This window comes from Rhamphochromis sp. 'chilingali', assembly GCF_963969265.1.
Source record: "Rhamphochromis sp. 'chilingali' genome assembly, chromosome: 4".
Classification (NCBI taxonomy): domain Eukaryota; kingdom Metazoa; phylum Chordata; class Actinopteri; order Cichliformes; family Cichlidae; genus Rhamphochromis; species Rhamphochromis sp. 'chilingali'.
Window position 1 is genome coordinate 2510010 of NC_137948.1, and position 21423 is coordinate 2531432.

General features: G+C 40.8%; 1 protein-coding gene across 1 annotated transcript in view; it reads left to right on the top strand.

Moving 5' to 3' along the window:
• Positions 1-21423, top strand: part of sorcs3a (sortilin related VPS10 domain containing receptor 3a) — a 269454-nt gene that overhangs the window by 126229 nt on the left and 121802 nt on the right. Inside the window, exons 3-4 of the mRNA XM_080881313.1 lie at positions 11934-12033; positions 18887-19045. Of these exons, the coding sequence (XP_080737439.1) occupies positions 11934-12033; positions 18887-19045 (259 nt within the window). The remainder of the gene's footprint in view (positions 1-11933; positions 12034-18886; positions 19046-21423) is intronic.

Sequence of the window (21423 nt, forward strand, 5' to 3'; positions counted from 1 at the left end):
AACAGTGTTTCTGCCTGAATTCTGTCTGGAGCGCCTGCTTAGTGTTTCAGATTAAAGCGCGTATTAATCCACTGGTTGACTGAAGCAGTCTTGGCTCCAAGAAACAGACTAATTGCCTTGGGCAACTCATGCATCCATTTATTTTCAGTGCTTGCTTCTTCCTGCTTGGCCTAACTGTGAAACTTGAGCCTTTTTTTCCATGTCTCAGAATAAATGGCAAACAAATACCCAGGACAGGTCGCCAGTCGCTGCAGGGCAATCGCACAGAGACCTTTTGGTCTACAACACAAGCAGTTCTGACCCAGGGCTCATTGATCCTCAATTCATCTAGCCGTCTATACTTCTACTGTAGGTTAAAACTGGGACAGATATCTTTGAAACACACTTTGATGACACTGAATCCCGACCTGTAACCAATAAACAACAATCAGAGAAAATTAGCTAGACAAACGACATTATTTTGATGCACAGAACAGCAACGTCACAGAACAACATGTGACTTAGGCATGACGATTGATGAGACCAAGTCTGGGTGAACTGGTGTTGTCCATCTATTTATGCATGAAATCCTCACCTAACTCTAGCACTTCTTCCTCCTTCTGTGGTCTTTTCAGTCTAAAGCAGGAACATGTGGCAATGTTCCTGATGTTGTGAGATTCTTACTGCCAACTACAGAAAAAGCTCCAGCTGTTAATGATCTGTTGCTAACTGTTTTTATTAGTCTTTACTTTCTTTACAGTGTCCAAGCCTAAAACATCTGTATAAACTGGTGGAAGTAATCTTTATGTCTCACTGGGAATAAACTAGCTGCTACCTACAGCACAAAGACTGAACAAGCTTTGGTGCAATCGCTGTCTTAGTCTATCGTAGCCATACTTTGTTTGCCTTAATTATGATGTTTTATAGCACCACAGTCTCCCATAGGACTTCATTAGGACTCAAATCTGGTGAATATGAAGATCAATTGCCCAGAGAATTCCTTTAATCTCTTGAGTGTCTTTGTTGTCAGTGTGTATGTAAAATCTAGATGATTGGGGGGAAAAAAATCAAACTTTTCAATGAAATTTCTTTTAGTTTTAACCTATAGAGAAAACAATTCACCTGAAAGTCAACAAAGAAGTTCCTAAAAAGCAGGTTTAGCTCAGTGGCCTGTCTTTGGAGTGGAGGTACATTAACCAGGGAACCAAGTTCTCATCTCAAAGCATTAAATACTGTGTTCCACAGATACTTACAAGCTTTCCTTTGGTCTCAGTGGGTTGATACACCTGCAGCATCAGCAGCAGAGTGATTTGATTTTTGAGTACTTATGAGATAATGTTAAGTTCTGGGGTTATTATTAGTTCATCTTAGGTGTTATCTCCTCGTCTATGTAGGTTCCCCATCTGTCTCTCTCCTCTGTGTCCCTCTCCCTGTATCTTTTGTCAAGCTTGCGACAAAATTGACATTGCAATAACAAACTCCACACATCCTTGACACATCCTTGGGCCATTTAAAAGTGGTTGCGATGCGCTCAAAGGCATTAAAGAAAGAGTCAACCTCACTTTCTCTGAAAGGTGGCACTAAAGCAATTTGCTTGCTTGCATCAAACTGATCAGAGGAGAATGAATCAGGAGGTTTACTCACAATTTTACTCACTGGGGTAGAGGTAACAACGCGTTGTCTGGAGGGATCCAGCTCCATAGCCCTTATGCGGAGATGCATAAGCTCAACTTCTTTGGCTTTAGCCTCAAGCTCCACCTCTTTCAGGCGAAGGGCGAGCCTGAGATCCTCCATACCCAACCCTGGTAATTGTCCAACTGGGCTAACGTTTGGGACCTGAATGGCAGCAGGAGCCTCCGCCCCTGGTGTCATCCCTCCACTGGCAGCTTGTGGGATGGTTGCAGCAGCTTCTGCTCCCACATCCACCACCAAACCTCCAGTCGCATCAACCGGCCGAGGTTTCAACTTCGCAATTACCCCTTTATCCAACAGCTGTGCTGTCAGACACTGCTTAATTTCTGCCTTTTAGCATTCAAAGGCACACTAACATTAAACAAATTTGCCACCAACAACAAATCTGCCTTTGTGCATTGATCCAACGTATCCATGGTGGGTTGTTGTGCAAAATCATCCACGTCAAAAGTCATTGTGGCTATTTTACCCCCAACACTACAAGAAAACTGCCAACCAAAAACTGTAGGCAACCTACAAAACACAATGAGCAAAAAGAATGGCAAAAGAAAAGAGCGGACGAGCCCCCACTTTGTTACCCCCCAGTCTAGGGGTACAGGAACGTAACATAAGAGTTAAAAAAGGAAGTGACCCCGCCCTGGGCCCTAAAACCATACACAGAAAAAACTATTTCTTGGTGAACGGTGGTTTATTTGTGTACACTGAAAATGAAGCTCCGGGGTGAACAAAGGCCAAAATAACAAACAGAACAAGCTAAGTCAGGAGAGGTGCTGCTTTCTAAAACCCTATGTGAAACAAAGGACAAATGCCACACTTAACTCCCTCACTGAAATAAACAGGAGAAAACAGTACAAGGAAAAATAATAAGGCAGCTCACCCTATCTGTTTCAGTGCTATTTACAATGTGCTATTTACAAGTGAAAGCTAATGTACACACTATATACAAAGCTCGGTAAGTCACAAGAATCTCAAACATAAAGGTCACAGGTTTTGGAAGCCAGGGTCAGGTCTGCTGCTGCCGCTGGCAGTGGCTGCCCAGCACAACTGCTGGTGAGGGATTCTGAAAAGAGCCACATGATCAGGAACCAATCAGCCGCCGTCAGCTTTTCCAATCAGGAACCTGCAGAGACTTAAAGACAGAGCACAACAAAAGTACACAGCCGGCCAACAGTGTCCCAGGTCTCTCCATGTTTCCTGTTTTATTTTGAAAGTCTTGTGTTTCCATGTTCCGTGTGTTTCATTTTATTTCCGCAGGTATTTCCACTTCCCTCGTTACCCTTCTGTGTATTTACATCCTTTGTCTCCCTCCCAGTGTCAGGTTGTCTGTTTGTCTCATGTCATGTACTTCAAGTCTCAGGATTACTTTCATGCTTTGGTTCAGGTTCATGTTTCTCATCACAGTTTGTTAATTATGATATCGAACAAAAAACAAACAGCTCAGTTTTTCTTATACTTATTTTTGTTCTCCCGTGTCTGCTTTTGGGTTCACACCTCAAACACATCGGCCATCCGAGCCGTGACATCATCATTAGGGAGTTGAAGGAATGGCTGTGATATCTTTGTTTGTCTTTTTGGGGGTTTCTGATTTACTTTGTTTTCATTGGCTGATTCTTCTTCTTCTGTCTCATCTCATTCAATCCTTACCATCTCTGTCCATCACCCCAACCTTCTGCATGGCCTCCTTCACTACATCCATGAATCTTCTTTGTGGTCTTCTTCTTTCCCTCCTGCCCTGCAGCTCCATATTCAATATCCTTTGTCCAGTATATCGACTATCCCACCTCAGCCTTGTCTCTCGAATGTCATCTCCAAACCTGAGCTGTCCCTCTGATATACTAATTTCCAATATTGTCCATTCGGGGCACTCCCAATGAAAATTTTAACAGCTCTCGCCTCCTGTGCTTTTGTTAGTTTCACCGTCACCAATCCATGCATCATAGCGAGTCTCACTACCATCTTGTAAACCTTCCCTTTCACTCTAGCTGCTAACCTTCTGTCACAAATCACCCCTGACACTCGTCTCCACCCACCCCACCCTGCCTGCAGTCTTTTCTTCATCTCTCTTGTGCGGTGTCCTCGGTTTTCGATGATTGGATCAAAGTGTTTAATCTCGTTCACTGTCACTATCTCTGCTCTTTGTATCTTCACTGTTACAGGTCACCTATTAATAACATTTTACCTTACTGTGGTTTAGGTTATAACGCACCATTTCAAAACATCACACTGAAAAATTAAACCTAGCAAGTGCTTTTAAATGTAAAAGGGTAACAAGAGGTTAACAGCTTCATTAGACCACCAACCAAATGAAGCTTTATTCCACAGCTGCTCTAAATTAACAGTATTGATAATTAACACTTTTTATATGTTTCTTTAATGGTTAATCCACCACAAGCTCTTTAATTAAAGATGTTTTTTAATACTAAATATTTAGTTCACTGTTTTAAAAAAAGGATGAAAAAAAAGAGTAAAACACATTATTATTTGTTGATTAAGAGGCCAAATTACAGGTATTTCTTATTTCTGATCACTAAATGAGTTTAAGTGGTTGAACATTTTGATTAATTTTGGCTTACTAAAACATTTGTGCTTTATTTATGGTGAATTGGGAGTTAAACAGCTGCCTTGCTTTGGCCATAAACACAGTATGTCACAGCATAAATGCAAAAGAGCATCTTTTTCTTAGTTTTGAGATGTGAGCACCTTTGAGAAAACAGCAATATTTGACTATTTTGAATAAGAACTGGCTTGAAAAGCCAAACACAGGTGAAGAGACAATCTCTGTATTTGGTTTGTTCTCACAATACGCATGCTAGGCCCCTCTGGCCCAAGTACATTTGGATCTGCTTTCTTCTTTTCACACACATCCTCTTGAAACACCCAGTGAGGTTCATGATTCTTTGTATTTTGTGGCTAAATTGCATTTGCAGTGACACGCTCCATCATCATCATTGAGGAAGCATCAGGCTTTTGAGCTGGGGCTTGGATAGCGGTGGGGGTTAATGATGGGAATTTCAGCTCTGGCAACGGCTCTGTTTAGTTCTTTCCGTGGTCACCCAAAGTTCCCTTGATACTATCCAGAGAGTGAGCTTGTGTCGAGGACCTATGGCGAGAGCAGAATTGGCTTTGTCATGCCCCAAGAGTCTGTCCCTGAAACAAAAGACCGCAACAATTCAGACAATTGCAGTGGAAATGTCTGCGACTCATTCAGGCGTCTCTACCTCTGACCCTTCAGCACTGCATAGAACGCTTCGGTTCACCAGCGCCGAAAATGTTTTTCGAGCGCATCAGTCAGTGAGTGTTCCGAGTCTTCGGGCTTGATTTTGCTGCAGGGTTCTCTGCTGAGAAACCTTTTCCTATTTCTTGACTTTCTTGCTCTCTGAGGCTTCTGTGTCTGCGTTGGACTCATTTTCTGAGGATAACTGAGTTGTTGCCATTTGGCTTTGGCAGCCACCTGATGATGCTTTTATGTTTAGACCCTTGATGAATATTGATTTGGTGTTTTCAGTTCTTGCCGGGTCTCTTTGCTGTTGTATATGTGCATGCATACATTCACAAACAGATTGAACTTTATAGCAAGTAACGCAGTGTCAGGTTTACAAAGAGTCGGATAGTTTTTTGTTTTTTCCTTTGGAACTGCACTGCAGCAGACTTCAGTTTCCTTTAATTCCTGTATGCTTCAGGGTGATGTGCTTTGTTTGTACAAGCTTGAGAAACTAAGATGATTTGGTTGAAGTTTTCATCCTTCAGTCTCCACAGTCTTTGAAGTGCATGGCTTTTTTTCTCTGTCTCCCCAGAGCACGGTCAACCGTGTTGTACACCAATGCTGAATTGTTCTGCTTTACTGGCAGCCATCTGGCAAAACCTCACAAACATTCCCTAATGCAATTTCTGTCTGCCTTTTATTCCAGTCATTTGATGTTCCCACACTGTGATCCTCAGCACTGCATCTCTTTTTATGGCTCTTTTAAAAAATGGAAGGACTTCACTTTGTGACCTCCACTTTGTGACTGATATAGAAGATTCCATTTCAGTATTTTCCAGGATACATGTTTGCCTGGCATACTTAGAAAATCTGGGATTTTCTTTTAAAGCTTTAAAGTATAGAGGCTGACAGAGGCCTTGAATATTGTGTAATCGATTATGCTCTCACCAGTATAGTAAGTCTGTTTAGTCAGACTTACAGAGAATCCTGCACTCAGGAGAGTCTGATGTAACATCCTGAGTCAAATCTGCCTTAATCTCCTTTACCGATAGTCACAAAAATATCCCAAGCTGCTATCTTTCACCACAGGCCTGAAACAGGCATTAATTCCACAGAAACTGCACGACTCAACAGAAATGGAAGCAGGTGTAAGAAAGAAACTTATATTGTGCTTCAAATTGAAAATTTGTTGAACATTCAAAATAGCAGCAATAGGCAGTAGTTGTCTTTCTTTCCTGGATTCCCATTAGACACCGTCTCTGGGACTATGCCTCCTTTTTCTTTATTTTTCTTTTCTCATCTTACCAACAGGACGAAACAAGACGTACAAGCTTCTCGGTGGACTGAACCAACAAGGGGAGGGGAAACCAGATTAAAACAAGTGTTTTGAAATCCAGAAGTTCAGATAAATATCACAATCACATTAATTATCTTCAGACTTTTACTGAACTCAAAAGCTGGACGCAGATTTCATAAAATGTCATTTTCTAGCCAAGAATGAAGTTGTTCAACCAAAAGAGAATTGGCAATTTCGAGTGTCTGTGGTCTTGTTACTGCTCACGGACCTCCATCAGCTCAGTCACTCGTGAAACATCAGGGAGTGTGTTTATAGGATTGGGGGGGAAAGGAAAATGTTCCTTTCAACCCATTTATATATATGTGTGTGTGTGTGTGTGTGTGTGTGTGTGTGTGTGTGTATATATATATATATAACAATTCTGTAACTCTGTAACTTCTGTCGGTGCTGTGCTTTTTTGGAAATCGAATTTCCCAGAGGAACCCACCCGAGGGATTAATAAAGTTCTATCTTATCTTATCTTATCTTATTTGCCCCCACTGTGTTCTCCATCTGATCACCTGCAATAACAACCTGTGATACAAAACATTTGAACACAGCTCAAACTCGTGTAAGGCACCGCAGTGCCGGAGACTAATTGTTTTTAGGACACGGTGAAAGCAGCTTGTGCTTTAGTCAGTTCAATCAGTGAATGGAGCTTTGTAAATGTGCTTGTATAGTGCATGGCGGGTGGGGGTGGGGTGAGGACTGCCCTGTTACACCAAAGTTACCATTGTAGACTGATATTAACTTTTTTCCCTTTAATCTTAAGTTACTACAAGGAAATGTATCTACTTAACTAGTTATATGTATCTAAAGTTTCACCACCTCAGTGATAAAATACAAATTCTTCAATGTATAAAAGTATCAACCAAGTCTTACACGCCTATGGAAATTATTTTATTAATAAGATGATATGGTATGGTTAGCGTTAGCCAACTGAAACTCTTTTTTTTAATGTTACATGGAGGCTGTGATTTATCTGAATAAAAAGAATTTCAGTTTCTATACATAAATGAGGCTCTTTTTTCTGCATTGATATTAAATGCTTTTACTAGACATAAACAATGAGGTGCAGTATCTTGTAGCATACCTGGACAGGCTCAGTCTCTAAAAAAATAAGCAAACGTTGTTTTACTTCACTGAATGTTCACCTTCCAATAGAGCTCAACTCCATGGTTGCAGCTGTGCAGCTGAGCGTGTCTCCTCAAATATGATCCTTTTGGGCTATCACTGCAAAGGATGGCAGCTGGATTCATCTTGCTGTACAGATCTACTTTCATTATGACCATGCTGAAGGTGATATCTGAGCCAACGCTAGAGTGAAATCTATAAAATCCATCATTAATGGGTCATTTTTTCCTCAGTTCCACATACTCTACATCTATACAGCGCTGTGAAGATGCATTTGCACCTTTGCATCTTTGTCACACAAGTTTTAATTCAATTCAGTTTGTTTTTATTTATATAGCACCAAATCACAACAACAATGATTTATATTGTAATGAAACAAAGAAGAACCCAACAATTACATGACCTCCTGTGAGCAAGCACTTGGCGATGGTGGGAAGGAAAAACTCCCTTTTGACAGAAGGAAACCTCTGGCAGAACCAGGCTCAGGGAGCTGGTTGGAGGGAGACATAATCAGTGTCATTAGGTCATGAAACCAATGTTAACGACAGACAAAGATAACCTGAGTAAACACAAAATGCAGTTGATGATTCTTTTATTGAGGGAAAAAATATCCAAACCTCTTTATTAGACTCAATACTTGAAATGTGCAATTCACTTGTATTTTTATTTTTTATTCCTATTTATTCTATTTATCCCCTTTGTATATTTTATTTATATTTGTCTCTGTATTTATATATGCGTGTGTGTGTGTGTGTGTGTGTGTGTGTGTGTGTGTGTGTGTGTGTGTGTGTGTGTGTGTGTATATATATATATAACAATTCTGTAACTGTAACTTCGGTCGTTGCTGTGCTTTTTGGAAGTCGAATTTCCCAGAGGAACCCACCCGAGGGATTAATAAAGTTCTATCTTATCTTATCTTATTAATTCATATCATTCATATCATTAATTAACTGTGATTTCAAACATGTTTTTAGAAAGCTGACTGACTTAGAGGTGAACACGTTTGAAAGGCAAGTGTAAGGTTTCACACGGAGATAAATCCCTGCATTCAGTTCATCTTTGCGTGATATCAAAATTTGAAATCAGTCTGATGACCTGAATGTGTGACAAATATGCAGAAAAGAAATCAGGCAGGGACAAAACAAGGCAGAAGAGGCTTCACATCTATGGAGAAACAAAATGTTCTCAGTGCTTTCAAGTAATAAATAAATTCATAAGTATTAAATACAAGCAGCCACTGAAGAGAATCTTAGACACAATGTGGCTTTTAAGCCGGACCTCTATAGAAACAATATAAGTATTAGGTCTATTTTAGTGAAACAACACAATGCAGTAATTGATGTACTATGAAATGTAAGCATGGATAATCCTCTCTGCATCACTGAGAATCCTTAAAAGTACAGCTCAGGTCAAATTGGACTTGTCAGTTCCTGAACACTTAATGTGATTAGAGGCGCAAGGACCGGCCAAATTTGGCTGAAAACACACTCTGAGCCTATAAGAAATACTTTCAGTTCGCCTTAATTTAATTGCACAAAATGTGATTGTGCTTGTCAAATCACAGCTTTAACTTGACCTCAGCTGAAGTGGCAGGCAGGACCTGCAAACTTAATTTAACTAAAATATAAAATAAATAACTCTTCTCTGTACGTGCTATCTCCTAGACCAGGGGTGGGCAACTCTAGGCCTCGAGGGCTGGTGTCCCTGCAGGTTTTAGATGTGTCCTTGAACCAACACAGCTGATTTAAATACCTAAATTAGCTCCTCAACATGTCCTGTAGTTCTCCAGAGGCCTGGTAACAAACTAATCATGTGATTCAGGTGTGTTGACCCAAGGTGAGATCTAAAACCTGCAGGACACCGGCCCTCGAGGCCTGGAATTGCCCACCCCTGTCCTAGACCCCTGCAAAAGATTCACCAAGGTAATCTTGATGGCAGGGCCATTCGATTTAATGAATTAGGCAGCATGCAGACTTTTCATGAAAGGTGGTTCTAATGAGTGTATTTTGTGTGTACATAGTAAAAAGCATGTGCCTTTAATTTATTATGACACATCTTAAGAGCATTAAACGAGGATTAAAAAAAAATTCTCCTTTTCAGATGCGTTTGGTTCCAACTTTGTTAACATGTTACTGCCACTACATTTCAATAACGCAGCAGGAGCGTATAAAACCATCCACCTGTTCATTTGCATGAATGGCATATAAACAAGTCAGGGGGCCTTGCAATCAACACATTGCTCAGTGGCCCCATCAGTGGTGAGAAACATCTCAGTGCATTTGTCGCTGAAACTAGGTTTTATCCCAGGTTCAACAGCAGTAAGATACATTTTCTAACATTTTAGGAAACTTGTGAAACCAGCACATTTCAGATTTTTGCAGTTTTTGCAAATCTGAGAAGTGCTGCATTAAAACGCTTTAACCAAAGGGACACATTTTTGGTACCTGACGCTATCTGGTTGCTAGAAAGCCTCAAATAGTTCACTAATCAAGTCAAAAGTCATTCAGGTCTGAGCAGGCTTCAGGTTTGTGTAGGTCAGGGGTTTCCAACTCCAGGCCTCAAGGACCTGCAGGTTTTAGATGTGTCCTTGATCCAACACAGCTGATTTAAATGTCTTGAAGTCCTCCAGGGGTCTGGTGATGAATAACTCATTTGATTCAGGGTGAGATCTAAAACCTGCAGGAAACCGGTCCTTGAAGCCTGGAATTGGACACCCCTGGTGTAGTTAAACAGGCCATGTGGAGATCAAATGATGTATTGTATTTTTCTTTGGCGTTTTTGGCTTGCTGGTTTGTTGAAGTGTTGAAAGAGATATATTTTATTTGCCATCGGCATATCATGGCTACAGTGAAAACCCCCAAGAGTTGGTCATTAGCATGCAGACAGGGGTGTCCAACTCCAGTCCTCGAGAGCTACTGTCCTGCAGCTTTTAGATGCATCCCTACTCCAACACAGCTGAATCAAATGGTTGGATTACCTCTTCGGCATGCCATCAAGTTTGGCAAAGGCATGATAACAAGCCATTCATTTGATTTAGGTGTGTTGGAACAAGGATGCGTCTAAAAGCTGCAGGATGGTAGCTCCCGAGGACTGGAGTTGGACAACCTTGCAGGAGTAGAACATGAAAGGATGGAGACCCTGATTAAGACCTAAAGACCTTAATACTCTCACAAGGTCTCAGTGAGGACAAATTCTAGTATCCTTCTTTACAGAAAGAAGCTGGATTACAATTTTTCCCTTTCAGGATATAGTTCAGAGTAACAATTGGGCATTCCTGTATTCTGGACTCTAAATTGCTGTCAAGTTGGAAACGCTGTATCCCTATTTACATTTCCCATCTATGAACTGGTCTAAAAGTACGATGTGTGTAGCTTTCTTTTGTCATCTTGTATAATAATCAGCTTATTTTCCTTTCATAATAATTAGCCTTCTTGTACAGAGCGTGAGTCATCTGGGAGGTCACAGCTAATCATGATCTGACTTTCTCCTGTTGGCTCATCAAAGATATTATCAACTTGCATTGAGATGACTAGACGATGATGATGATGATTGCATGCTTGGTGTGCGCTTATACCAAGACCAGCGTGCTGCATGTTTTAACGTTACTTATGCATTCTCCGACGGTGGAATACAGAGTCTAAGCACATAGGCTCACAGCTCACGCTCCAAATCAGGATCATTCTCAGTGCAACACTTCTCCCCACACCTCACCTTAATATGCTGTGGAAACGACGCTGTCCATCTGACTCATTATTGTGCTTTGTAATCATAGCAACTGCTGTGACTCTCAGGCATTCTGAGATGAATTAGAATGAGAGACATCTCTTTGCAATTTCCTTGAAAGCCCGTTCCCGCTGAAGGAACACAAGCTGGACTGAAAAAGGAAAGAATCTGGAAATAGGTATCATCTTCACTTTCCACATAACTTGAAGTAGACTGCAAATCCAAACGGGAGATATGCCGCAGAGGTGTGTGGGTGCTCCTTTCCCCACAGAGAGAAATCCGGGGTATGAATATAGCTCCCACGAAAAAAAAGAAAAAGCCAGAACAGGGCTGTAAAAGCTGTAATATGCTACTTGAAGGCGGATTTGGTAGTTACTAGTGATGATGGATTCATGTGGAGTTTCTAGGGACTAGGCTGGCTAACAGGCTCATTCCCACTGTTAAATTATTAAAGCTGGAGGGTTCAGGAACATCCACATGTTTTTGCACTCGTCATATTTTATTTCATAGTAGTCATCAGGAGAGAATTAATTATTTATAGTGCCAGGTCCCTAGACGTTTTTGAATGGATCATTTTCGTTGGCAGCTATAGATGATTGGTTAACCTTCTCTTGTTCTATTGCCAGAGGTTTCGGTCCAGCACAGAGCAGCTATATAGAGTGGCATACCGGCCTTTATCCTGCATGTTGTGTTACCATTGCGTGTGATATCGCATTCCTTTTCATCGCTTGCAAATGAAATTTATTTGACACGAATTGCTCAATGTCCCAGGAATCCTTCATCTGTTTGTTTACTCATGCATTCAAACTTCCAGTGGGGTTATCCACAGCAGTGTTTTCACGCTTCCGACGGCTTCTTCTCTTTCAGATCCACCGATTACGGCTCCACATATGAGAGAATGAATGACAAAGTTGGATCCAAGACTGTCCTAAGTTACTTATACGTCTGTCCGTCTAACAAGAGAAAGGTGAGACGTTCATTTATCACAAAAGTTGCTCATCAGTGGAAATACTTTGACATGTTTTCCTTTAATGAATTGGGTATGATTACATTTGCACAGGCCTAATTCCATCAGTACAACCTGAGCCATGTCATACTCATCAGTCTGCTCTCCCGAGAGCCTTCTTTTCAGAGAAAGCTATTTCTATTCACTAAATAACTCTAATGTCTATTTTGCCCGTTTTATTTTGGTTTCAGCACTGTCAGTGGAACTTAAGACAAATTTTAGTAAAAACATTGTAATTGGCACGATTACTTTATTTCTTGCTTTGGTTTTTGTTTTCAAAGCACATTTTTTAGGAAAAGCCAATAAGAACAGGGCACTGAGACTCACAAAGATGATTTATTTAGAACAAATATGAAATTCAGACTTTTTCATCACTACAACGCAAAACTCTGAATAAATAAACTATCAAATCCTTTACTCCCCATGAAGAAATATCATGTTTATATTGACACTAGTTAAAATATCTATTAGGATTTCTATAGCTACAACTATAACATCCCAGTTGTTGCACTCATATTTACTGTCGATTTAAGTACCTGACTGCAGCTTAGAGACTCATGTAGAACTGAGACCACCGAGCTGTGTGTGTTGTGCACTTAAATAAATAAGCTGATCTGCAGGGAATTTAAACACATCATGGTCACATTTTGAATCTAACCGGATAAGAATTTATTGCTTAACAGATTAACGTGCAGGTCGCCTGAAGACTGTCCACGACCTGTTTAGACCTGGTAGGGTTAGGGCCACATCTACTGCTGTTTGGCAAACCCAAATGGAAATATTATAACAGAAGAACTTTGAGGAGACGCGATCTGAAAGGTACCATCATAATTGGTTGTGTGATGGATGTTTAGAGGTTAAGAATCTGTATTGAACTTGACAAATCATAGTTTTAAGCGAATCAGCTCATTTTGAGGCTTTTCAATGGGAACATCAGCAGAAAGTCTTGAGGTTTATTGACAGAGACAGAATACAGACAGAACAGGTCTGTTTGGTAAATGAAAGCAGTGTTTATCTTTGGAGCAGCTGCCTGGTTTATATGACATACCTCTGTGGCTTTTACAGGTAGGATTAAATCAGTGCTCATTGCTAAATGCTGTGTTTACAAGTTGAGGTATTAAATAGAATACTAGGTAACATAGGTTATTCGATATTATTATTATTATTGGCATCTGAAATTGAAAATCTTATGTGAGTTTGCTTGTGGATAAAATCGTCTGTCTATTAGTTAGGAAACTATGTACAGTGAGTCCTTGCTCTATAAGAATGTTTCTGGCAACAATCTAAGTGGAATTTTAAGAATTTCAAGCCCCAAAAAAACAAACCCATGACCACTGCCAGCTGCCAACCATCTGCCAGTGTTTTTCATTTGCCAGAGAGTTCTGTCAAGCATTGATTTTTATTGTTTTCTGATAATCTACAAATATGTTTTTCTATCCATCTGTCTAACTCCAGCTAAAATGAAATGTGCTAATTAATACCCAATCATTTAGGGTTTTGGTCATTGTTCTATCTTTAGGGTTACAGGTCATGTCTGTCAAGCAGGAGGGATATTAAATCCCTACACTTTTATATTGAGATCCAAAGCCTTTAGCATCAGGCTGCAACTCTGATATTCCCTCATGTGTTGAACATCACGCATCTGGTGCTCCAAGCAAAAATTTGATAGGCAAGTGAAATCATAGCCAAGAGTGTGCTCCAAGCAGCAAAGCTACAGTCGGAGTCTCTTCGACCTGTAGCCTAAAGGGAACCAGAGCTGTTTCTGAATCCATGTGTTTTCAGTCAATTTACAGTATTCTGTACATAAATATATATCGACCCAGCTCTCTCGGCACAACGCGGCAACTACCGTATGCATATGGCAAAAATAAAGTTTGGAAAGCAGTAAGATGATCAGTTTATCTGGTATTTATGGCCGGGGACAATAATGCTGTTTACGTGGAGCTCGACGGGCTGTTAGCTGGAATAACAAGTCACACTTTGGAGTCGCAGGTTAGTACAGATAGTTAAAGTATGTTTTATGTGAGTCATTATTTTGTTTATTATTTTTAATAGTATTGTACAAGAGTCCTATTGCCTTTTATGCCTTTTTGCAACTGTTACAGTATGAAGAATAACATTTTAGATTATTTTCCATCTAAGATGTGAAATTCAAAGTAAAGACATCGACAGAAAGTGTGGTTCAATTATGTAAGGTCTCTTTTACATAGACTGTCTAATGATTATGCATGTAGAACTTCACATTATCTAAAGAGCACCACTGCACTATCATCACTAGTCATCTGAAGGTACTTTATATTATAAGGTAAATATTATAAGTCAGCTGTTTGCTGGTGGGCTCCCTCCTGCAGCTGAGAACATTGTTAAGAAGGTTAAACCTAAGCAGGAAGGGTTTGGCCTTAATAACAGTCATAATAATACTGACTTTAGAATTCAAAGGTTGCACGTCGAGTTGAGAACTCTCTGTAGGTTTCACACTGTCACAGTGTTTATATGTTAAATCAGTTGTCGCTATAAAATATTCACAAAGGCTTCTTTAAATGCCACCCAGGACCGCCGAGACCGTAGAACTGAAAATTGTTTTCTTTAAAACATTTAAACAGTCAATTCAAAGTAAGTTTAGTCAGAACTGAGATTTTCCCAACAATATGATTACGTATCCTTGGAAACAATCCTTTTGTCTACATTGGCCTACTTGGTTAGACTCATGTGCGGCACAAACCAAAGCGTGACGACAGGCCGTGTGGAGAACGTGCTCGTTGTTGTGGAGGTGCTCGGGCTCATCAGCCTCACTATGCCAGGGCCGAGCCAAGGTACTGACCCTGAATACGTTTGCGTGCCATGGGAGTTAATAGGATCTCCAAGAGTGTTGAGCTAAACCACGTGAAGGTGAGGAACAGATCATAGCCGATGCTGATTGCTCCTCATGACTCACTCCTCCTCTCTGTTTATGTGGAGAAAATTTAATTCCACATCAAGGGCATAGCAGAAACGTAGTCCCTCAGGTTCTCTCTCTCTCAGGTTGCTGATGTGACACACTTTGTGTTATTCGGCTTACGCGAGAAAAAGAAAAAATAACACGTGTACTCATGTAAACAACTGATGTTAGTCCTTGTTTTTTTAATGCAGGTTTGTAACGGCGTACGTTGGAAAAAATCTAGCAATAATCCAAATGTTTTCCCAGTTTCATTCTGCCTGTGGGCTGATTGCCTCTTCGACCTCATCTATGGCCTAATTATTTTGGTTTACCGTCGTGCATGTATGAAAGTTTGCCTGAACACTTGCTTTATTTATCTTTTGCCTCTTGCATCCGAGTCGTCGTGTTTAATGTCTGCCCGTGTTCTATAAAAAAGCCGTCTGGGTGCCCAATCAGTCACTGTGAGATACAATCGTCTGCTGCCCTCTGAGATATTCCTTCAACCACAATAAAGGCGCCATTATATGTTAACTGCTTTTGTTTTTTCTTTTGTGCTTACATTGTTTTAGAAATAAGGTGAAGCTGTGACCTTTTACAAAGTCACATTATAGATTTGAATGATGGTAATGACATTTAGTGCAGATCGCTGAAATTGACAGCTGCCATGAATCTTCTTGGCTGTATTCTGATGCTCACCATGTGCTAAATCCTTGATCGAACAGCTCATGGATTACGTTAAATTAAAAATAAGGACGTGCACTGTTAAAATGCCATTGAGGAAGCGAGACAGTGAAAACATGATAGCTAAATGTTGGCGATTAAGTCCTGATCCATGCTTAATGAGCATAGTGCTGCGACAACTGTGTTAAACCCTCCCGTCAAACAAAGACTAAGCTCAATTGATCTGGCGTGATGCGATTCATTTGCTGCAGAGAGTCTCTTTTCCTCCCTCTCTGATCCATACCTCCACATCTCATCATCCGACAGCTGCTGGCTTCCGTCTTGGTGCCATAGCCCATGCACAACTCAACGGCAGGCTGATAAAACACAAAGGTTATCCCTCCGACCTTTATCGATTTCGTTTTGTTACTCTCCTCACTCGCCCACTTCCTCACCGAGGCCGAGTGGATGCTGTGAGGGAAATCTTAATCACCTCTCGCTAATGCTATCGGTCACTAGGATTTTGGAAGTGAATAATTATTGTTTGAGGCTGATTGTTTTAGTAGGCAGGAGAGAAATTGGCTGCTGTTCCATTTCCCGCCTTTGTATTGGCGTTGAATTGGTTCTGGGTTCTTTCTAATTGCAGAGGTGACAGACAGAAAGGGCTTGTTACGATAATGTCTGAGGTTGGGAAGTAATGTGGTTGTTTTTGCACGTACAAGGTGGTAAGTGAGTAATAGAAATGTGAAAATGCTTTCTGCGACTGGCTCCCGATAAAATGAGAGGCCCGTCGTGAGCCTCTCTGAATCAAGGCTACAGGAGAGATGACCTAAAATGCTGCAATTGAAAGCTATAGTTGTACCAAGAATACGTGACGCTCGTCGCTCAGCTCAAAGCTCGAGCTAAAGACGAGGGTAGATTTTTGTATGAGACATACAATGTGTTCAGACAGGCTTTTCTTTCCTTTAACTGAAAGTCCTGACAGGTGACTGAAAATGTAAAACAGACTCTGCTGCTCACAGCAACATGATGAAATATGATTACTGCTTAAAAACTGTAAATTACATCCGACAAGCCCCAAAGACTGTTGCAGATATCAGGAGGCCTTGGCATTAGACAGTGACAGGTAATGAATGGCAAGATTGGCGAGCCCGGGCCAATGAGAAACCCAGATTGAGAAAGTGCTGCCTGTTTATTGGTGCTTAATGAAAAACAATTTATCTAAATCACCACCGGGGAGGGTTCCCGGTTAAAGCTCTGGAAAGAAGTCTAGCTTTTCTGTCAGTGACAAATGTGCTGTTGTTTTTCCAATTCAAATGGAATTGACGAGAGAAAACAGCCGTTTGGGCTGTGAGCGCCATCGCTACCCACCGTTCCACCACACAATTATAGTGGAGGTGTGGGCATTGTAGTGTAAGCCAGATAACAGACTAAACACTGCGAGAGAAACATTCAGAGCTGCACTACCTCATGTTTTAATTTTAACGAGAAACACGGTAGATTGGTTTGTACTCGGCTCTCTGAGAACGTTGGAGTCAAGCTAATTTTTCCTTTTTATTTTTTACTTTTGTGGAGCACAGATTAGCCTATTAACCCCGTTTCCAGCTGCAACACGGGGCGGCTTTCAGAACCAGGTGACCAACAGGACCAATAAGCAGTTAGCTGAGAGGCTATGTAAGCAGAAGCACTAGCAGTCAGGCAAACAGTGTTTTCATCAGGATTTGGTAAGAAAAATAAAATAGGTTTTTGGACTTACCAGTTCAATTTTACTGTGTGTGTGTGTGTTAACAAATTAGCAGCTGTTTCTTAAAGGTGAGCTATAAAACATTTACTGCAAACTGTTCGGCCGAGAAATAATAAATATTACAAAGACTTGCATGTTGCTTTACATATTAGCAGCATGCAAGTCTTCGCAGCCAAGCAAACAGTATTAATAAAGACATTAAAGATCAGATGCACAATATTTTCTTCATCTTCATTGTACTGTTGAAACACCCCCGATACCTGTGATGCCGTTGTGAATGCTTTCAGTGGGTCCTGTGGGTTACACAATGATGCCTCAGACCCCACAGGCTCTTTGTTTTCATGGGAGCACTGCATCAGCGCAGAAATGTTGAGGTGGGCTGTACGTATCAAATGAGCAATCCACACCAATGCAAAACCCAGATTTCCCAGCATAACTCTGCATGGTGTTAATGTTATGGCTGATTAGAGCATCCACACCTATCCTGTGATGAAGTGTGTATTGATCAAGATTAGTTACCCTAAAAGTGAAGCATACAACAAAACACCTTTATTTATTTATTTGTGTGGAATCATTCAAATCCCTGTTTATATAAAAGTAAACCAAACTGATGATGGATTCATTTCAGATTCTATGAGTCAAAATAGTACCATCCCTTTTAAATGCTACATCTATGCTAACACCTTCTTTTTATTCAAGGAGGAATTCCTGTGAACATTTTATCTGCTCCCACAAAGACTCCAAATGTCATTAGCTGAAAGAAATATGCATTGTGGAATCCCTGTTCTTAGTGAATACTGTAATAACTGTGATAGCTCTGGTAGAAATATTCCAAGCATGAAATTAGGGCTTCTACTACTGTGGAGCTGTTAAATTTGAAATTAGAGTTTTATTGGAAGGAAAAAATGACATGCTAAAGCACCGACTGATAAGCAAAATAACACACTGTATGTGCAGATTCATGCATGGCTGCTCAATCACTTGTTTCTACGGCACTTAATTGCAGCTAGACCACAAGTGGCGTCACTTTACTGTAAACTATTTGGACAAGTCGTTCCAATGATCAATTTTTCTGATGCCACCTACGTGCTCGAATGTGGTTGTGTTTTGGTTTAGATGCCACTTCCCTCTTTGCTGCGAGCAACCTTCTATTTTGGAACGAGACGATGAAAATGCCGAAGCGCCGCCTCAGAAAAGCTGCAGAACTATGGCAACGCAAGTGCAACAGTCACAGTCAAGAAATGAAGCTGGAAATATTCCAGAGCTGTTTGCCAAGCATAAGCCCGACGTGTGCCAAAATGCCGAGCCTATTCTGCTGACACTAACGTCTCTCTTCCACCTCTTCTCATCTCCCCATCTTTCCACCTCTTTGCACAAAATTTGCCCTTTAAATCCTTTCTTCTCCCATCTTCAAAAACGCACACCTTTATCCTTCACGTGTGTGCACGCCCTCCTCCTCATCCTTTTCCTTTTCTTCCCCTCCCCACTCTCAGATTATGGTGTTGACAGATCCGGAGTTTGAGAGCAGCGTACTCATCAGCACTGATGAGGGAGCCAGTTACCAGAAGTACCGCCTCAATTTCTACCTCCTGAGCCTTTTATTCCACCCCACTGAAGAGGACTGGGCCTTAGCTTACAGTCACGACCAGAAGGTGAGATCATTGTCATCTTTTTTCTGTCCTCACCTGTAATTAGCTCTTTGCTCCTTACTTGCAACCTTTTGTGCTGCTCACATACCATACTGTAGGTTTTTCAATTTAGCTAATTACCTGATGGCTTTTACTCACCCGATGAATGTAATTTAAAATTATTTAGCTAGAATTAAGTGTGAGGCCTTTCTTTGAGACACACTATTATTACAAACCCTCTATTTCTATATCCATCCTTTAATATTGTCACAATCCCCTTGGTTAAATTGTAAGTTAAACATATTGATTGTTTTGCATGAAAGCTCTTCAGTGGTAGCAATAACGGTGCTAAAAAAATCTCCACTCTCAACTTTTGTTGAACTGAATTGTTAAATTCTCCCCATTACTAACTAACCCTTCATGTAACATGCGCCACAATCAATACAAGCACAGACATCCTTTGTCATCTGTTTTACACTACCCCCCAAATCACTGTAAAGACTCGGGTTGTGAAGTGTGTGTGACAGCAAATTCATATTTGCTGAAAGCGCTTGTAAGAAAACTAACAAACAAGTAATTTTTAATTATGATAATAAAAATGTTCTATCTTTACGGAGCCCCGCAGGGGACATGGGAGAAAAAAAAAATTAAGACTGACTTTTGCGAAATCTTGCAAAGCAAACTCGGGATCTCGCAAAACTTTTGCGAGATATCGCAAAAGTTTTAGCCGCATTCTTTGGACACCGGCTCGAAGCCGACCGGGAGGTCGAGGCACGATGTGCCGGGAAAGCAGTGTTCCTCCCGGCTGTAGTAGGTCTTCTTCGGCCTTTGGCCTTCGACCTCCCGTTAGCTTCAAGCTAACAGGAGGTCGAAGGCCAAAGAATGCGGCTAAAACTTTTGCGAGATCTCGCAAAAGTCAGTCTTAATTTTTTTTTTCTCTCATGTCCCCTGCGGGGGCTCCGTATATCTTTATTTTCTTTATGAAAATAATCAATCCAATTCTATAACGAGCAGCAGAGCGACGCCACCTGTTGGTTAGAGTCCCACATCAAGTGTTTTTGCCTCAGTGTCTCTCATTCAGCATCAGCATCTGTTTCCAAGACAACATAACTACCATATGAACTAATCAAATAGTCGGGTGAAGTCTGGGATCTACATCTGCAAAGTTGGTCATTTACCATTTAAAAATGTGTATTTATGATGCTCAAGTATATTGTGTTTCTCACACTTTTCATGTATCTTGAGTAGCTAGCTAGATCGCAGTCATGAAAAACAAAAAGTGTGCCTATCATTGTACAAGCAAACCATATGAAACAGGTATATGAAAACTGTCTTCCATTAACCACAGCCACATGGTGAACGTGGCCATACTGTTTTGAATATAAGGAATTTATATCATGAAACGGTAAATTCATTATGGAGGTTTTTAGAGAACAAGAAAAACTATTTTGGTCGTATTTTAGGCTGAACCTCAATCAGGAAACAGCCCCAGTAGGAGAGCTGGCTGTGCCTAAAAATGAGTCTCAGCCTGTAATGATTCTCATTTCCCACTCGAGTCTTCATCATGGTGTCACCTTCACTGAGCTTTGTCACACAGTATGTAGCTCAGCACAGCTTCTTCACACAGAGCTCCAAGATTGTGCACAGGAAACAGCTGCCATTAAGGTCAGTGACGCTGACCTGAGAGCCAAAACGATCGTCCTGTAGGACGGGACTTGGTGCAGGAAGGTGGTGGCTGCACCAGGCCGCTCAACAACTAATCTTTCTAAAGCACGCTGCGGGACTCAATGTCAAGCTGAAGTAGAACTAACAAAAAAGTAAAAATAAAAAAAGGTGATTAAATGAAATGGTTGAATAACTTCAAACTAACCAGCCAAGCTGACTTTAGCCTTGGATGATTTTGAATTAGGTGGAAATTTAATTACCAAATCTGTCCTTTTATATCTTTAATATAAAACATCTGTTATATGTATGAGTGTCACGATCGCTGGCTTGGGCCTTTTCTAGGACCAATGAGATAATCTGCATCCATCTGTCCCTCCACAGTCCACGAGAATCACTGCTCCTTCTAGAGTTGTAGTTAGATTGTAGTGAAACTTAAACTCAACTAACAGGTCTCCACCCAGATTGTGACAATCTAAAGTAAATTTTACATCCGCTTTAATTTTAGGCACTCTCTGTTTGGTGTCTTTATGGTTTCTTTGTATTTAGTTAAGTTGTTGTTAGACTTTGGTTTTCACATGTTTCTTAGTTCTTGTTAAATTTTGCTTTGCATTTCCTCCTGTGATTCCTCTGTTTGCTATTCATTTCCCGTTTTGTTTTGGTAGTTCATCGTTTCCTGTGTCCTGTGCACTTTGATTACTCTCACATGTGTCTTCTGTCCCTCCTGCTTCTGCTTCCCT